The sequence below is a fragment of the Trichechus manatus genome, unplaced genomic scaffold (genome assembly GCF_000243295.1).
Source record: "Trichechus manatus latirostris isolate Lorelei unplaced genomic scaffold, TriManLat1.0 scaffold00003, whole genome shotgun sequence".
Lineage (NCBI taxonomy): Eukaryota > Metazoa > Chordata > Mammalia > Sirenia > Trichechidae > Trichechus > Trichechus manatus.
The window spans coordinates 22,383,304-22,395,512 of record NW_004443939.1 but is presented as its reverse complement, the minus strand read 5'-3'; the positions used below and the strand labels follow the sequence as shown (position 1 = coordinate 22,395,512).

Sequence of the window (12,209 nt, the reverse complement as noted above, 5' to 3'; positions counted from 1 at the left end):
GAGAGTGGTTTTTCTCAAATGGGCTCTTTTTTTTTAATCCCTACAAAAGGGTGCATGCATGCACTTGTCTTAGCCTCGAGAGCTGCTTTTTACTGGTTCAGTGTGTCCAAGCAGAATCTCTGCTGCCAGGTCTCTCTCGATGTGGAAACTGCTTCCCAAGCGGATGCACATCACAGCTATTTGCCTGCTTCACTGCAGACTGGCGTGGCTGTTGCACTGCAGTCTCGCCACCGCGGCTCTGGCCCTCTTCACTTCTTCCAAATGGTCTTCCTCTCCCCTATCACTCAGACGGATTTCTCAATTTTGCCTTGTTCAGGGCTCCTAGATATTCATATAGAATAAAATCACTTGCTTTTCCATGTCTTTGTTGTAAAAGGGATATAGGAAGTGTCAAAGTACTCCACCATGTTGACCATGCCTCAGAACTTCTTAATAAGATACACCTATCCTGTACCTGTTCCCATCAAGTTGATTCTAAATCATAGCTAGGTTAGAAATTATTTGCTCTAATTCACCCTTTTTTTTTTCCCTCCACATTTTAGTATCTCTGAGAAGAGAATGTGTCTTACAGTTGACAGTATTTTATGATAACTATTAGCCAGGAAGCAATAGTCATGGAGTTGTTATTGTCTGCTCATATGTGAACTTGTTCATAGCCATGCATATTATTGTCACCTCAATTGAGTTAGGTGCGCTGTTGGTGGTGCATATATCATACTAGACACCAAGCAATGCAACTCAAGGTAAGAGACACTGCCCAATCCTTAGTAACAGATAACATTTCAAAGCAACCAGAATTCTTGCACTGTGCAGGGTTATGATTAAAAAACACTTGAGTATTAATTTTTCAGAAACTTCCTGCTGACTTTGAATAGAAGCCACCTACCTTTTAGGGACACATGATTAAACTGAGTCAAATAATGAAACTGGGTTTTGTTAAAGAGTGAAGCATCAGAATCAGAATGTGCAGAACAGGTATCTGTAGCTTGGAGGAAAATCTAGATAGTAGTCTGGTGGGTCACTCTTAGGAAATGCAGCCTTACCAATATATTTGGAGCATAGAAGGTGTCACTGGGTGGAAACACATGGGTATCAACAACTTTGAGTATTCAAAAGTTTGACTCTGAATGTGAAGTTTAGAAATGTCTTGACTATACTTTAGTATTTCATTTTTTGTTTCATTATATGTGTATGCCACAGTGATAATGACAAGAATCTATATCTAGATATATGTAAAAGAGATCTTCAATAAATATAAAATAAAAATTCCAAGTAACAAAGAAAGCATTATGTCGTATTTTATTGGCAGTGTTTTCTCTTTCTTAAGGGTGAATCATGTCATTGACGGCACTTTAAATTAGGTAAAATACAGTACTGGACATTTAATGAATGACAAACACATGACATCCCCTGAAAACTCTGCAAATTGATGATCCATAAATGTTAAACAATAACTACCATATATTTTTACTTTTAAGAAAAATCCAGAATAATGAGGATAAAAAAAAACTCATATAAATAACATAATTGAGGGCCAAAGACAAGTCACTTTTGGTTTACCAAACAATTATTCTCATATTGACAAGGTAATATGTAAATATTTACATATGCAATAAGAACTAGTTCTTATTTCAACTTACCCATGTTAATTTAAAACACAAAACACTGACAAATCTTATCTCTAGATAATTATTAGACTTTGTTATGAAGACATTTTACATATGTGCTTATACCAAAACAGGAACACATAACTTGAAGTTCTAGCCAATTTTTATTTTCCAATGTTCATCAACTGCACATTTCTAAGTCTTTCTATTCTACTGTCTCCCTCCTGCTGTCTAACTTTTAGACAATTATTGCTCCTCAGCATCATTACCACTGTGGACAAAAAATAAAGATGAAAAGTAAAATCGGTCCATCTGGCAATTTAACAGTTCTGTTAAAGGGGTCAATAGGAGAGAATGAGAGTAATGGCCAAAATGAAGTTATATGATTATCAGTAACTCTCAAATTATTCCTATCATTTTCCTCACAGAAATAACTGTGTATATGTATGCATTGGAATAGAACTTCAAAGAAAATTTTAAAGAAAATAGGTAAGATATATAAGCACATCTTCAAGTTCATAAGCATAAAATAACATATACATTCTTTTCATTTTGATAAGATGAATAAATAAGAGATACAAAATTTAACACTAAATTCAAAACTGCTTGTATCTAGTTATCTATTAAAATAATCACAGTTTGTTAAGCATTGACTTAGTCTGAATTTGTCAGCTATGGATTTGTTTCTGAAGACCCTATAGCATACCATTTTTATTAGTTCATCTAAACAGGACTAAATTTGTGGTGAAAATTACCAATAATTAAAACTATTATGGTATTACATGAACCAAATAATGCTCCACAAATCCACTCATTTTAAAAGGAAAAATTAAAGTAGTGATACATACTCAAAAGAAAAAAAAAGCACACCTTTTGAATTTACTGCCTTGAAATATTAACGCATCAAAAATGGCTTATCAATATTTGTGCTTTATTAATGTTATGCTACAGTAATGGTGTTAAAATAAATTTCATTAGTTCACTTCAGTGAAACAAATTAAAAAAAAGTCTACAGAAAACTCCTGTATTTGCTGTCTTGCTCAATGAAAGGTAAAGTATATAACATTTAAAATGTCTCTAAATCAGATTGCTTTTCCTTTAAACTAATTTCTTGAAAAATTTGCTCCCTATAAGCTATCATGTCTTCTACATCTTTGTAGCCAAGCATTTCTTCAATGGACAACAGTTGATAGCTATTGAGGTTAAATGCTGACTTATTCTTTACAGCACTTAACATCTTTAAGGATGTTGTAACTGAATCACTCAAAGAAGAACAGACTGGGAAAATGCGAGCAGTCCACAAACTTAAACTTGTCGTGTTTCCAGAGAACAGTTCCTCTGTGACTTTGAGATTCCAAATATTTAAGCATGACAGGAAAGAGACTCCAAAGAACTGAAGTAACTTTATATCTGACAATGTTTTAACATTCTTCTTTAAGTTGTCTTGTACTCCAAATGCCATAGTTGAATGTTTTATGTATCCATTCATCTTTAAACTTAAAGAGCACACAAAAGAATATGCAGGCAGGACAGCTTTTGTTATGATACAAGAACCACTGATAATGCAGTTTTCCCCAACCGAAACATCAGGTCCCAATCTGGAATACTCCACAACTGAGCCAGGTGCCACAGAACATCCTGAATCCAGTATACTCTGAATGACACAGAAAGTTCTACCAAAGCATTCTGGTATTGCTGGAAAGATGCTAGAAGCCATGAACTGTAAGCCAAGCTCTGACTTCAAACTGCTCTCTGATGTCAAATGAAATAAATACTCTTCAGTTGTTCCAATGTGATAAAATCTGGAGTTATTAAGAACAACAACATTTAACGATGTTCCTTTGAGAAGATGAAATATTCTCTGCCTCATATCTATCAACTCTGACTCTTCCTTAGTGACATTTGATGTGTTTCTGGTGTACTCCATGGTTGCTCCAGGTCCCAAAGCCTGCAGAAAATCTCCATATGCATCTATTTCACAGTTCAGCGTGCCTATTTTTTCATAAAAAGCAAGTAACTTTTTTGCTGATTTATGATCCATGTAAAATAGGCTGTCAGTGTAGACATACTCAGTGTTTAATTTAAGAGAAGGTGTGTTATCCCCAGCAAAGTCCTGTTGAGAAAAATTTCCGGCTCTAAACACAGCATCACATTGGTGCATCATTTCTATACTGGGCTTATGAAGGAAACGATAGCAACACCTGTACTCAAGGTCTCTATGTTCTGAGTGATCAAAATGTTCTAAGACAAATACTCCATGGGTGGTACCTACAGTCAAACTAGATGGATGAGCTAAAGCAGTAAAGCCAGGCTTGTCAAACCTAATAAACTCAGATTCTCCAAGACTATAAAGTTCAATATCATCTGCACAGGTAACCAGAATCCCAGGATTCATATGTGAGGGAAAATCAATGTACATGGCTAATTTTAATTCTAACATCTGATAAATGGGGTTACCAAGAGGTAAAGCAGTGAAAATTTTCCCCAGAGCACTTGCATTAGGAAGGCGCTGACTGTAGCCACCTATAAAATTAAACAAACAAAATAACCATTTAAAAATTTATTATTGTTTATAAAATTTTAAAAACCCAGCAGCATCAGTTACAACTCAAAATATCTCAAAAGATATATAATATGTACTATGTAACTCAGAAGAGAATAATGTATTCCGGATTATAAATTCAAAGTGTAATTTTTCTGTAACCATTTGATATAACAGTTATAAAGATTCTAAAAAGGAAACAATTTTAACGTACTGTAGTGCCTATGAATTGCTTCAAGTCAACGTATTAACTTGTGTAAAGGACCATGGGCTAAAACATGATCTAGTATCTACATTTTAAATAAGTTACAACCACGTTTAAACTCCAATGTTAAGGATCTACTTTATAGGAAAAAAAGTTGTTACAAAAACTGATATATCATTCAAAAATATAATTATCTATTAAATAGTAATTTCCAGATACGGTGTCTTTCCTCTAATTACTACATACATTTAAAGGAAATAAAAATACATTTATTTAAAAGCATTTTAAATTTATGCTTGTTTGTAATTTAGACAATTTTTCTTCCTTTAAGACGAGCCTAATGTTTGGGGTCTTAAAAGCTTGCAAGCGGCCATCTAAGATGCATCAATTGGTCCCAACCACCTGGAGAAAAGGAGAATGAAGAACACCAAAGACAGAAGGCAAGTATTAGCCCAAGAGACAGAAAGGGCCACATAAACCAGAGACTTCATCAGCCTGAGACCAGAAGAACTAGATGATGCCCAGCTACCACCAATGACCGCCCTGACAGGGAACACACAGAGAGTCCCGGATGGAGCAACAGAAAGACAGGGTGCAGAACTCAAATTCTAGTAAGACCAGACTTAATGGTCTGACTGAGACTGGAGGTACCCCGGAAAGCACGGCCCCTGGATTCTCTACTAGCCCAGAACTAAAACAATTTCTGAGGCTAACTCTGGACTGTGGGACATAAAGTGATACTCGTGAAGAGTGTGCCTCTTAGTCAAGTACATACAAGAGACCAAAGGGGCAGCTTCTGTCCAGAGGTGAGATGGGAAGGCAGACAGGGTTAAGAGCTGGTTGAATGGACATGAGGAATCAGAAGTGGAAAGAAGGAGTGTGCTGTCGCAGAATAGGGTGAGCAATTAGGGTCACATAACAATGCATGTACAAAATCTTGTAGGGGAGACTAACTTGAAATGTAAACTTCATTTAAACAATTTAAGAAAAAAAAAAATGAGTCTAATAACCTCTTAATTTTTGAAAACTCTGTTCTCCTAAATAAATTAAATATCTTAAATCATTTTAATATAATTATACTGAAAAGTAGCATGATGTAGTAAAATGAGTTAAACAAAAATGAGTTAAAATCCTGGTTCACCATGTTTTAGTTGTTTATCTTTGAATAAGTTACTTATCCATTAAATCGCAATTTCCAAATCAGCAAGTGTAGAATAAGTTAACTTATCATGTTTTGTGAGATCGATAATATATATTAAATACTTTGCACATACTATATTGTTCAACAAAGGAAAGCTAATATTCTACTTTTCTGTTTTGGAAAACTAGTCAATAGTAAAGTTTAGCATTATAAGAATTATCTATTTCAAACTGTGAATTTTCTGGTGTCCAATTTAAATTTTCCTAAATTGGTAATTATGCTTTTTCTGGAATAAAACTATACATTTAACTTTTTTAGTTAGTCTTAAACCTAAAACTTAGACATTTTAGTTTGACATCATCTTTATAAAGAATTATTGCTCTGTAAAAATATGAATTGTAAGAATTGGAAAGTGCCTTGGAAGCCATGTCAATGAGTGGTTCTAAAGTATCTGTCCCTGGACTGGTGCCAGTCCAAGAAGAAATTTTCACGAACCCCTAATATACAGAGAAAAATAACAGAGGTTTTCATATAACCAAATTTTTCATACAACTAAATTTATTCAGTTTAAAAGACTATCCTTTGAGAGTATGTTTTTCCCACTTTTTGTTTCAGAATGTCCTCTTTTATGCATGTTTTCCCCCTTATGTACTTACTTGTCAACTCTGTGTTTCGCCATCATCTTTTCATTTTTAAAACTTTACATTTTATTTTTAAAACTCTTTAAGGGTTATATCTTTTGTCCACGAAGAATAAGACAAAAAATCTAAGGGGAAAGTCTAGGCATCACAGAGGTGAACCAGCCTCTTCCCCACAACAAAAATGCCCTCTAAAGCATTCCCAAGAAATGGCCATATTTTAATGGGTTCTGTCTTAGGAAAATAATTTTCTATACACATACCAAAAGCAACTTCCATTAAAAAGTTGATGATGTATGTGATCTACAATTTTAAGGATATTTAAATTTTCTGAATAAAATTATGCTGCTTAAAATCTAAACATACCAAGAAAAGCATGACATATTTGTTTTCAAAGCAGAACAACTTAAAAGACTAAAGAAAAAAGAAAATTCTCTAGGGTATCAGTGGTGAAATACTCAAAAGAAAATGTAAATGAGTAAAGAATAACTTTACCAGAGTGAATTAATAGGATGGTAAAGGAACTCCATTTATCTCCATATAGCTTTTCCAAACACTGAAGAGTACAAAGTGTTGATCCTCCATTTCCTTAAAAATAAAGTAAAAAGCACAATTTCATAGAAAGCTACCAAAACGTCATAATTATGGTAGATTTAGGTTTTATCACTTTAAGAACACAGCTTTTGACTACCATTAACTAAGCAGAAAGACAGCAAAGGTAGTAGCAAAAGAAACACATCTTATTACAAATAAACAATTAATAATGAAACCCATTTAAATAATTCTCCCATATGACAAAATCATATACTCAAGTTAGCTTTCTTTCCTAAAAAGTTTTTTAGAACTGGTTTCTTAAAAAAAATCTTACATGTAACTATCACTAACCTTGGACAAATTTTAAGTTCCAGTTTCTCTTCTAAACATGGGAATGATAAAAGTAGTGAGTTCATAATCGTGAGGATTAAAACAATGTTGCATAATTAGAACAACGCCAATTGGAAACACAGATTCAGTACCTCCTGTTATCAAGGAGCTTCAGGTTTGAGTATCACATGGAAAATGGCCTTCAGGGGGCTGTGGGGACCACGGTCTCGGGGATCATCTGGCTCAATTGGCATGACACATTTTATAAAGACAATGTTCTACATTCTACCTTGGTGAGCAGCATCTGGGGTCTTAAAAGCCTGTCAGCAGCCATCTAAGATACTCCACTGGTCTCATCCCTTCGGGAGCAAGGGAATGTGAAAAGAACACAATACAAGGAAAAGATTAGTCCAAAGGACTAATGGACCATAGCTACCAAGGCCTCCACCAGACTGAGTCTAGTACAGCTGGATGGTGCCCAGCTACCACCACTGACTGCTCTGACCAGGATTGTAACAGAGGATTCTGGACAGAGCTGGAGAAGGATGTAGAACAAAATTCTAACACACATAAAAAGACCAGATTTACTGGCCTGACAGAGACTGGAGAAACCCTGAGAGTATGGCCCCCAGACACCTTTTTAGCTCAGTGGTGAAGTCACTCCTGAGGTTCACCGTTCAGCCAAAGAGACTAATGAGGCACAGCAGTCCAGGGACAAGGACTACAAGGCAGGAGGGGACAGGAAAGCTGGTGACAGGGAACCCAAGGTTGAATAAGGACAGTGTTGACAAGTTGTGGGGTTGTTAACCATTGTTATAGGGCAATACGTGTACTAACTGCTTAATGAGAAACTATTTTGTTTTGTAAACCTTCATCTAAAGTATAAGAAGAACAAAAAAAGAATTATCTATGTGAGATCAAACTGACAACAGCAACTCAAAAGATTTGATGGGAAGCCTAGGGGACAGTGAGTTGAAGACAATGGTGATGGGATAATTTGGAAAAGGATAGTGAGAATAGCAGCACAACTGCAACACTGGACTGTACACATAGAAACTTTTGAAATGGTGTATCTTTAGCTATGTATATTTTCACGAAAAAAAACGTCCTCCAAGGTTGAGAAGGGAGAGTGTTGACATGTCGTGGGGTTGTTAACCAATGTCATGAAACAATATGTGTACTGACTATTTAATGAGAAACTATTTGTTCTGTAAACCTTCACCTACAGTACAATTAAAAAAAAATTTTTTTAAAGTAAATGGACCTCAGGAAAATTTTATTTGAAATGCAAGGTCAAAGGACAAGGTTGACCTGAACTGGGGTTTTTAAGTAAATATTCTACGATACTTAAGCCATTAGACTGGGCTCTTTTACATTCTACCTTGTGGTCCCAAGAGGCCAAGTATGTATTTTTCCTGATTTGCTCCCTTTATGTAAATTTCTTTATAAATTTCAGGGTGAAGAGGAACCTTAAGAGCTTTACTCATAAGGTCCAAAGGAATATTTACTATCTGAGTAGAGTAAATGTCACTAAAACTAATTTTCTTTTAAATAACACTCTGGAAGTTCTCACTACAACTCACAATGCGTATGAAAAATTGTTATGCCTTTTTTTCCTTAAAAAAAGAGTCAATTTAAGTTAAATTAAAATTTAAAGGTATTAGTAGAGGACATGTATGGAAGGATATACAATTTATCAACTGTAGGCCACAGAAAGACTTGTTCAATGATTGCTCTGCCTAAAACTTGTTATAAATCTTGCCATAAAATGCATACCAATTTTGGCTCCAACAGGATCAACAAAAACATGATACTGAACTCCAAGGGGTAACTCTTTTCTTTTCAGCTTTTCTGACAGCTGTTGCTTATAAGCAAGTTCCTGTTGTTTATCAGCAGCTGTTATTGCAACAATGTCCCAGAATTCTCCAGCTGCTACAGGTTTGCCTGGTTGGAAAAAGCAAAGAAATGATAAAAATTTTTAGAATTCTCTAGGTGTTACAAGTTTGCCTATTTGGAAAGAAGGGAAAAAAATAGGTAACATTTATTATCATCTTCATAGATGTATCTTCTACTTTTGAGAATTAGGGAATAAGTATGATCCAGGAGCCCCTGGATGGCATAAATGGTTAAACACTCAACTACTAGCCAAAGGTTGGCAGTTCTAATCCACCATAAATTGTCTCGGAAGACAGGCCTAGTGATCTGCTTCCAAAAGATCACAGCCTTGAAAATCCAATGGAACATTTCTATTCTGCACACACAGAGTTACCATGAATCAGAATCCACCCAATGGCAACTAACAAGTATGATCAAAGATCCCTGTGCATTGAAAATCGTTTGAGCTCTGCTGTTTACTGAGGTTGGCAGTTTGAATCCACCTGGCAATCTACTTCCTAAGATTAAAGCCACTGAAAACCATATGGAGCACAGTTCTACTCTGACACACATCGGGTTACCATGAGTAGGAGTCGACTCACTCAACAGCAACGGGTTTTAAGTATGATTGAAATAGTTCTAATGAAGATTGACCACAGTTTTACTCTGTCTTTTAGTTTACTTGCGTTTTCATGGTCTAAAATCTCATTTATTTAGAAATTCTTAAGGATGTTATGTTTCTTGATTAAGCAAGGTACTTTTGACTACTGCTTCAATTCTGAAATAAGAAGATGGGACAAAGGAATAAATAAATGAATCTCCAGCTTTGAAAATCAAATTTCACCTATCACGGCCATTTAATGTTTGTTGGTTAACAAAGATTCAACACAAGGATCCAATCCTTCAATGTTGCTGTTTATAAACGTGGGTGCTTCGTTTTTTCTTACACTGAACCACGCAAGATTACAAAGGCTATTAGAATATGACACAATATTCTGGATAACAGAAAAATTCTGATGAACTCATTAAAAGACAGACTGTATTTTTGGTAGACAGTTGGATGCTCTTGTTTATTGATAAACTAGATGAGTAAGAGCTTTTATTATAAAACAAACAACTTGGCAGCTAGAATCTAATAGTTTTGAACAATTTAATGCCTTCCAAGTATTCATCCCTGTAATTTTTCAGTCATTGTATCAACAATATAACTTTTATTAAATAATTGTACAGGGAATGGCAAGTAGTATAGTTTTTTTTGTTTTTTAAACACTCTTCATACCAAATTTCCTCCTTTTATTTTTTAATCTATAATTCTTCCATGGTTTCTTGATTTTTCCCTTATTTTTCCACTGGTAACCATTTACATTACAGAACAAACTGGTGAAACAGCTGGAGAAGCACAGGAGGGAAAAAAATAAGATCTATTTTATAAGCGTCTAAACATTATGTCTTAGAACTTTTAGATTTATTTAAAATAACTTTTTGCTAATGAGCTAACCATATGCATAACCAGGATTTACAGTTTCACTTCCCAGGTTAATAGTTTCTTTTTTTCCCTCCTTCCTGCTTCCTTATTTTGATACCTGTGTTACTAGGAATGGGGCACTGCTGGTGCAGTGGTTAAGAGCTCCGCTGCTAACCAAAGGGTTGGCAGTTCAAATCCACCAGCGGCTCCTTGGAAACCCTGAGGGAGAGTTCTATTCTGTTCTACGGGGTCGCTACGGGTCGGAATCCACTCAAAGACAACGGGTTTGGTTATCACTAGGAATAAAGTTAAAGAAAGGAAACAGCAAATACAACGTAAATAAGGTACAGTGATAGAAGAATAAAAAAGGAATATTAGCTATTCCTGGGCCAGCGTCCTTAGGAAACCCTGGTGGCGTAGTGGTTAAGAGCTATGGATGCTAATCAAAAGCTCGGCCCTTCGAATCCACCAGGCGCTCCTTGGAAACCCTATGGGGCAGTTTTACTCTGTCCTATAAGGTCGCTATGAGTCAGAATCGACTCGACGGCAATAGGTTTTGTTTGTTTGTTTTGGGCCAGCGTCCTAGGCCCGTAGGTGAGAGGGCAGGAAGTAACAGTCCAGGAAATCTGGCGCGGAAGCACCCTCCCTCTCCATGCCCAGGAAAGTTCGGGTTCCTCCTTTGGTACCTCTCAGCTCTGAAAACATCCGCAACTTTCGCTGGGTGGCTTCTCGCAGGCATATGTCTGGCGAGACCCTCGCGGCTGCCATAGCCGACTTCTCCCGCAGCCAGCTAAAGACTCCCAAGAATCCGGCGCAGCAGCACAGTACGCATGCGCTCGGGAGTGTAGCATGTCCCTACAGGTTCGTTTCGCCTCTGCCCCGCCCCTTCCGTGCGTCACTCCTGTAACCACGCCCCCGGAGCGTCTAGGTCTGCCCAGGGAAAACCATGGGGTGAACTCAGAGTTTTGCCCGGTTTCCCTAGCAACGGTCTGAAAGCAGATGGCCACGTAGCAATTTGTCGGACTGTACTGGCTCCAGGACCCGTGTTCCCAACTCAGAAGGCATTTGCAGCCCGGTTGACCTGGTGAGTTGGTCAGGTTGGGTGGCAAAATTGCTAGACCTGACTCGCTGAGAAGAAGACAACCTAGCTTCCAGCTTTCTCTCAAAAAGCCGTTTGTCCTCTCAAACTGGTGGTTTGCTTCAGCCAGGAGCAGTTAGTTCCCGAGGACCTCCTGACAGTGATTCCTCCCTAGGGTCATCTGGACCCAACAGCCCCGAACACCTGATCGACATGCAGAGTATGAATATTTAAATTTGTATTCTCTTCACAACCTTGGGTTTGTGGTTTCTTTGTCCTTGCATCTATTGGAGAGCAAGCCTTACCACTCTTCGCCGTTTTTAGATGGCTCCACCGACTATACAAGTCGGCTTTCACCATGTTGCCTTCGGAAGTTCTATGAAATTCAGGGTCCGCAATCAAGCGCCTAACGTTTGTGATATTCTGTCATGCTTTTGTATATTGCAGAACTTACTAGAACTTTAAGTAACGTCCTTGAGAATAAGGCAGCCTTATGATCTGGAGAGTGGAGACCCCCTAAATTTTATAGGGCTTGGCCATAGTAAGAAAAGCTAGGATAAGGTCCAATTTCCCTTTCCCCTAGTTATGTGATAGAAAAACTGGCACAACAGGTTTCTCCACTGGCTAGTAAATAAGTGTACCTGGTGGTGCAGTGGTTAAGAGCTTGGCTGCTAACCAAAAGGTCGGCAGTTGGAATCCACCAGCCTCTCCTGGAAACCCTATGGGGCAGTTCTACTCTGTCCTGTAGGGTCACTGTGAGTCAGAATCCACCCGAGGGCAACGGATTTTTTAAC

At 37.1% G+C, this 12,209-nt stretch overlaps 1 protein-coding gene across 2 annotated transcripts; it reads right to left on the bottom strand.

Annotated features, from left to right (window-relative positions):
* Nucleotides 1-351: 351 nt before the first annotated feature.
* FPGT (fucose-1-phosphate guanylyltransferase) lies at nucleotides 352-11,121 on the bottom strand. Of its 2 annotated transcripts, XM_004369063.3 has the most exons (4): nucleotides 11,024-11,121; nucleotides 8,774-8,941; nucleotides 6,629-6,721; nucleotides 352-4,130 (listed from the first exon to the last, which is right to left on the bottom strand). In XM_004369063.3, the coding sequence occupies exons 1-4, from the start codon at nucleotides 11,103-11,105 to the stop codon at nucleotides 2,674-2,676; spliced, it is 1,800 nt and encodes a 599-aa protein (XP_004369120.1). In that variant the 5' UTR covers nucleotides 11,106-11,121; the 3' UTR covers nucleotides 352-2,673. The 2 variants fall into 2 exon arrangements, with proteins under 2 accessions (XP_004369120.1, XP_023586868.1); XM_023731100.1 differs by lacking the exon at nucleotides 6,629-6,721 and having other exon boundaries at nucleotides 11,024-11,119.
* Nucleotides 11,122-12,209: the final 1,088 nt, after the last annotated feature.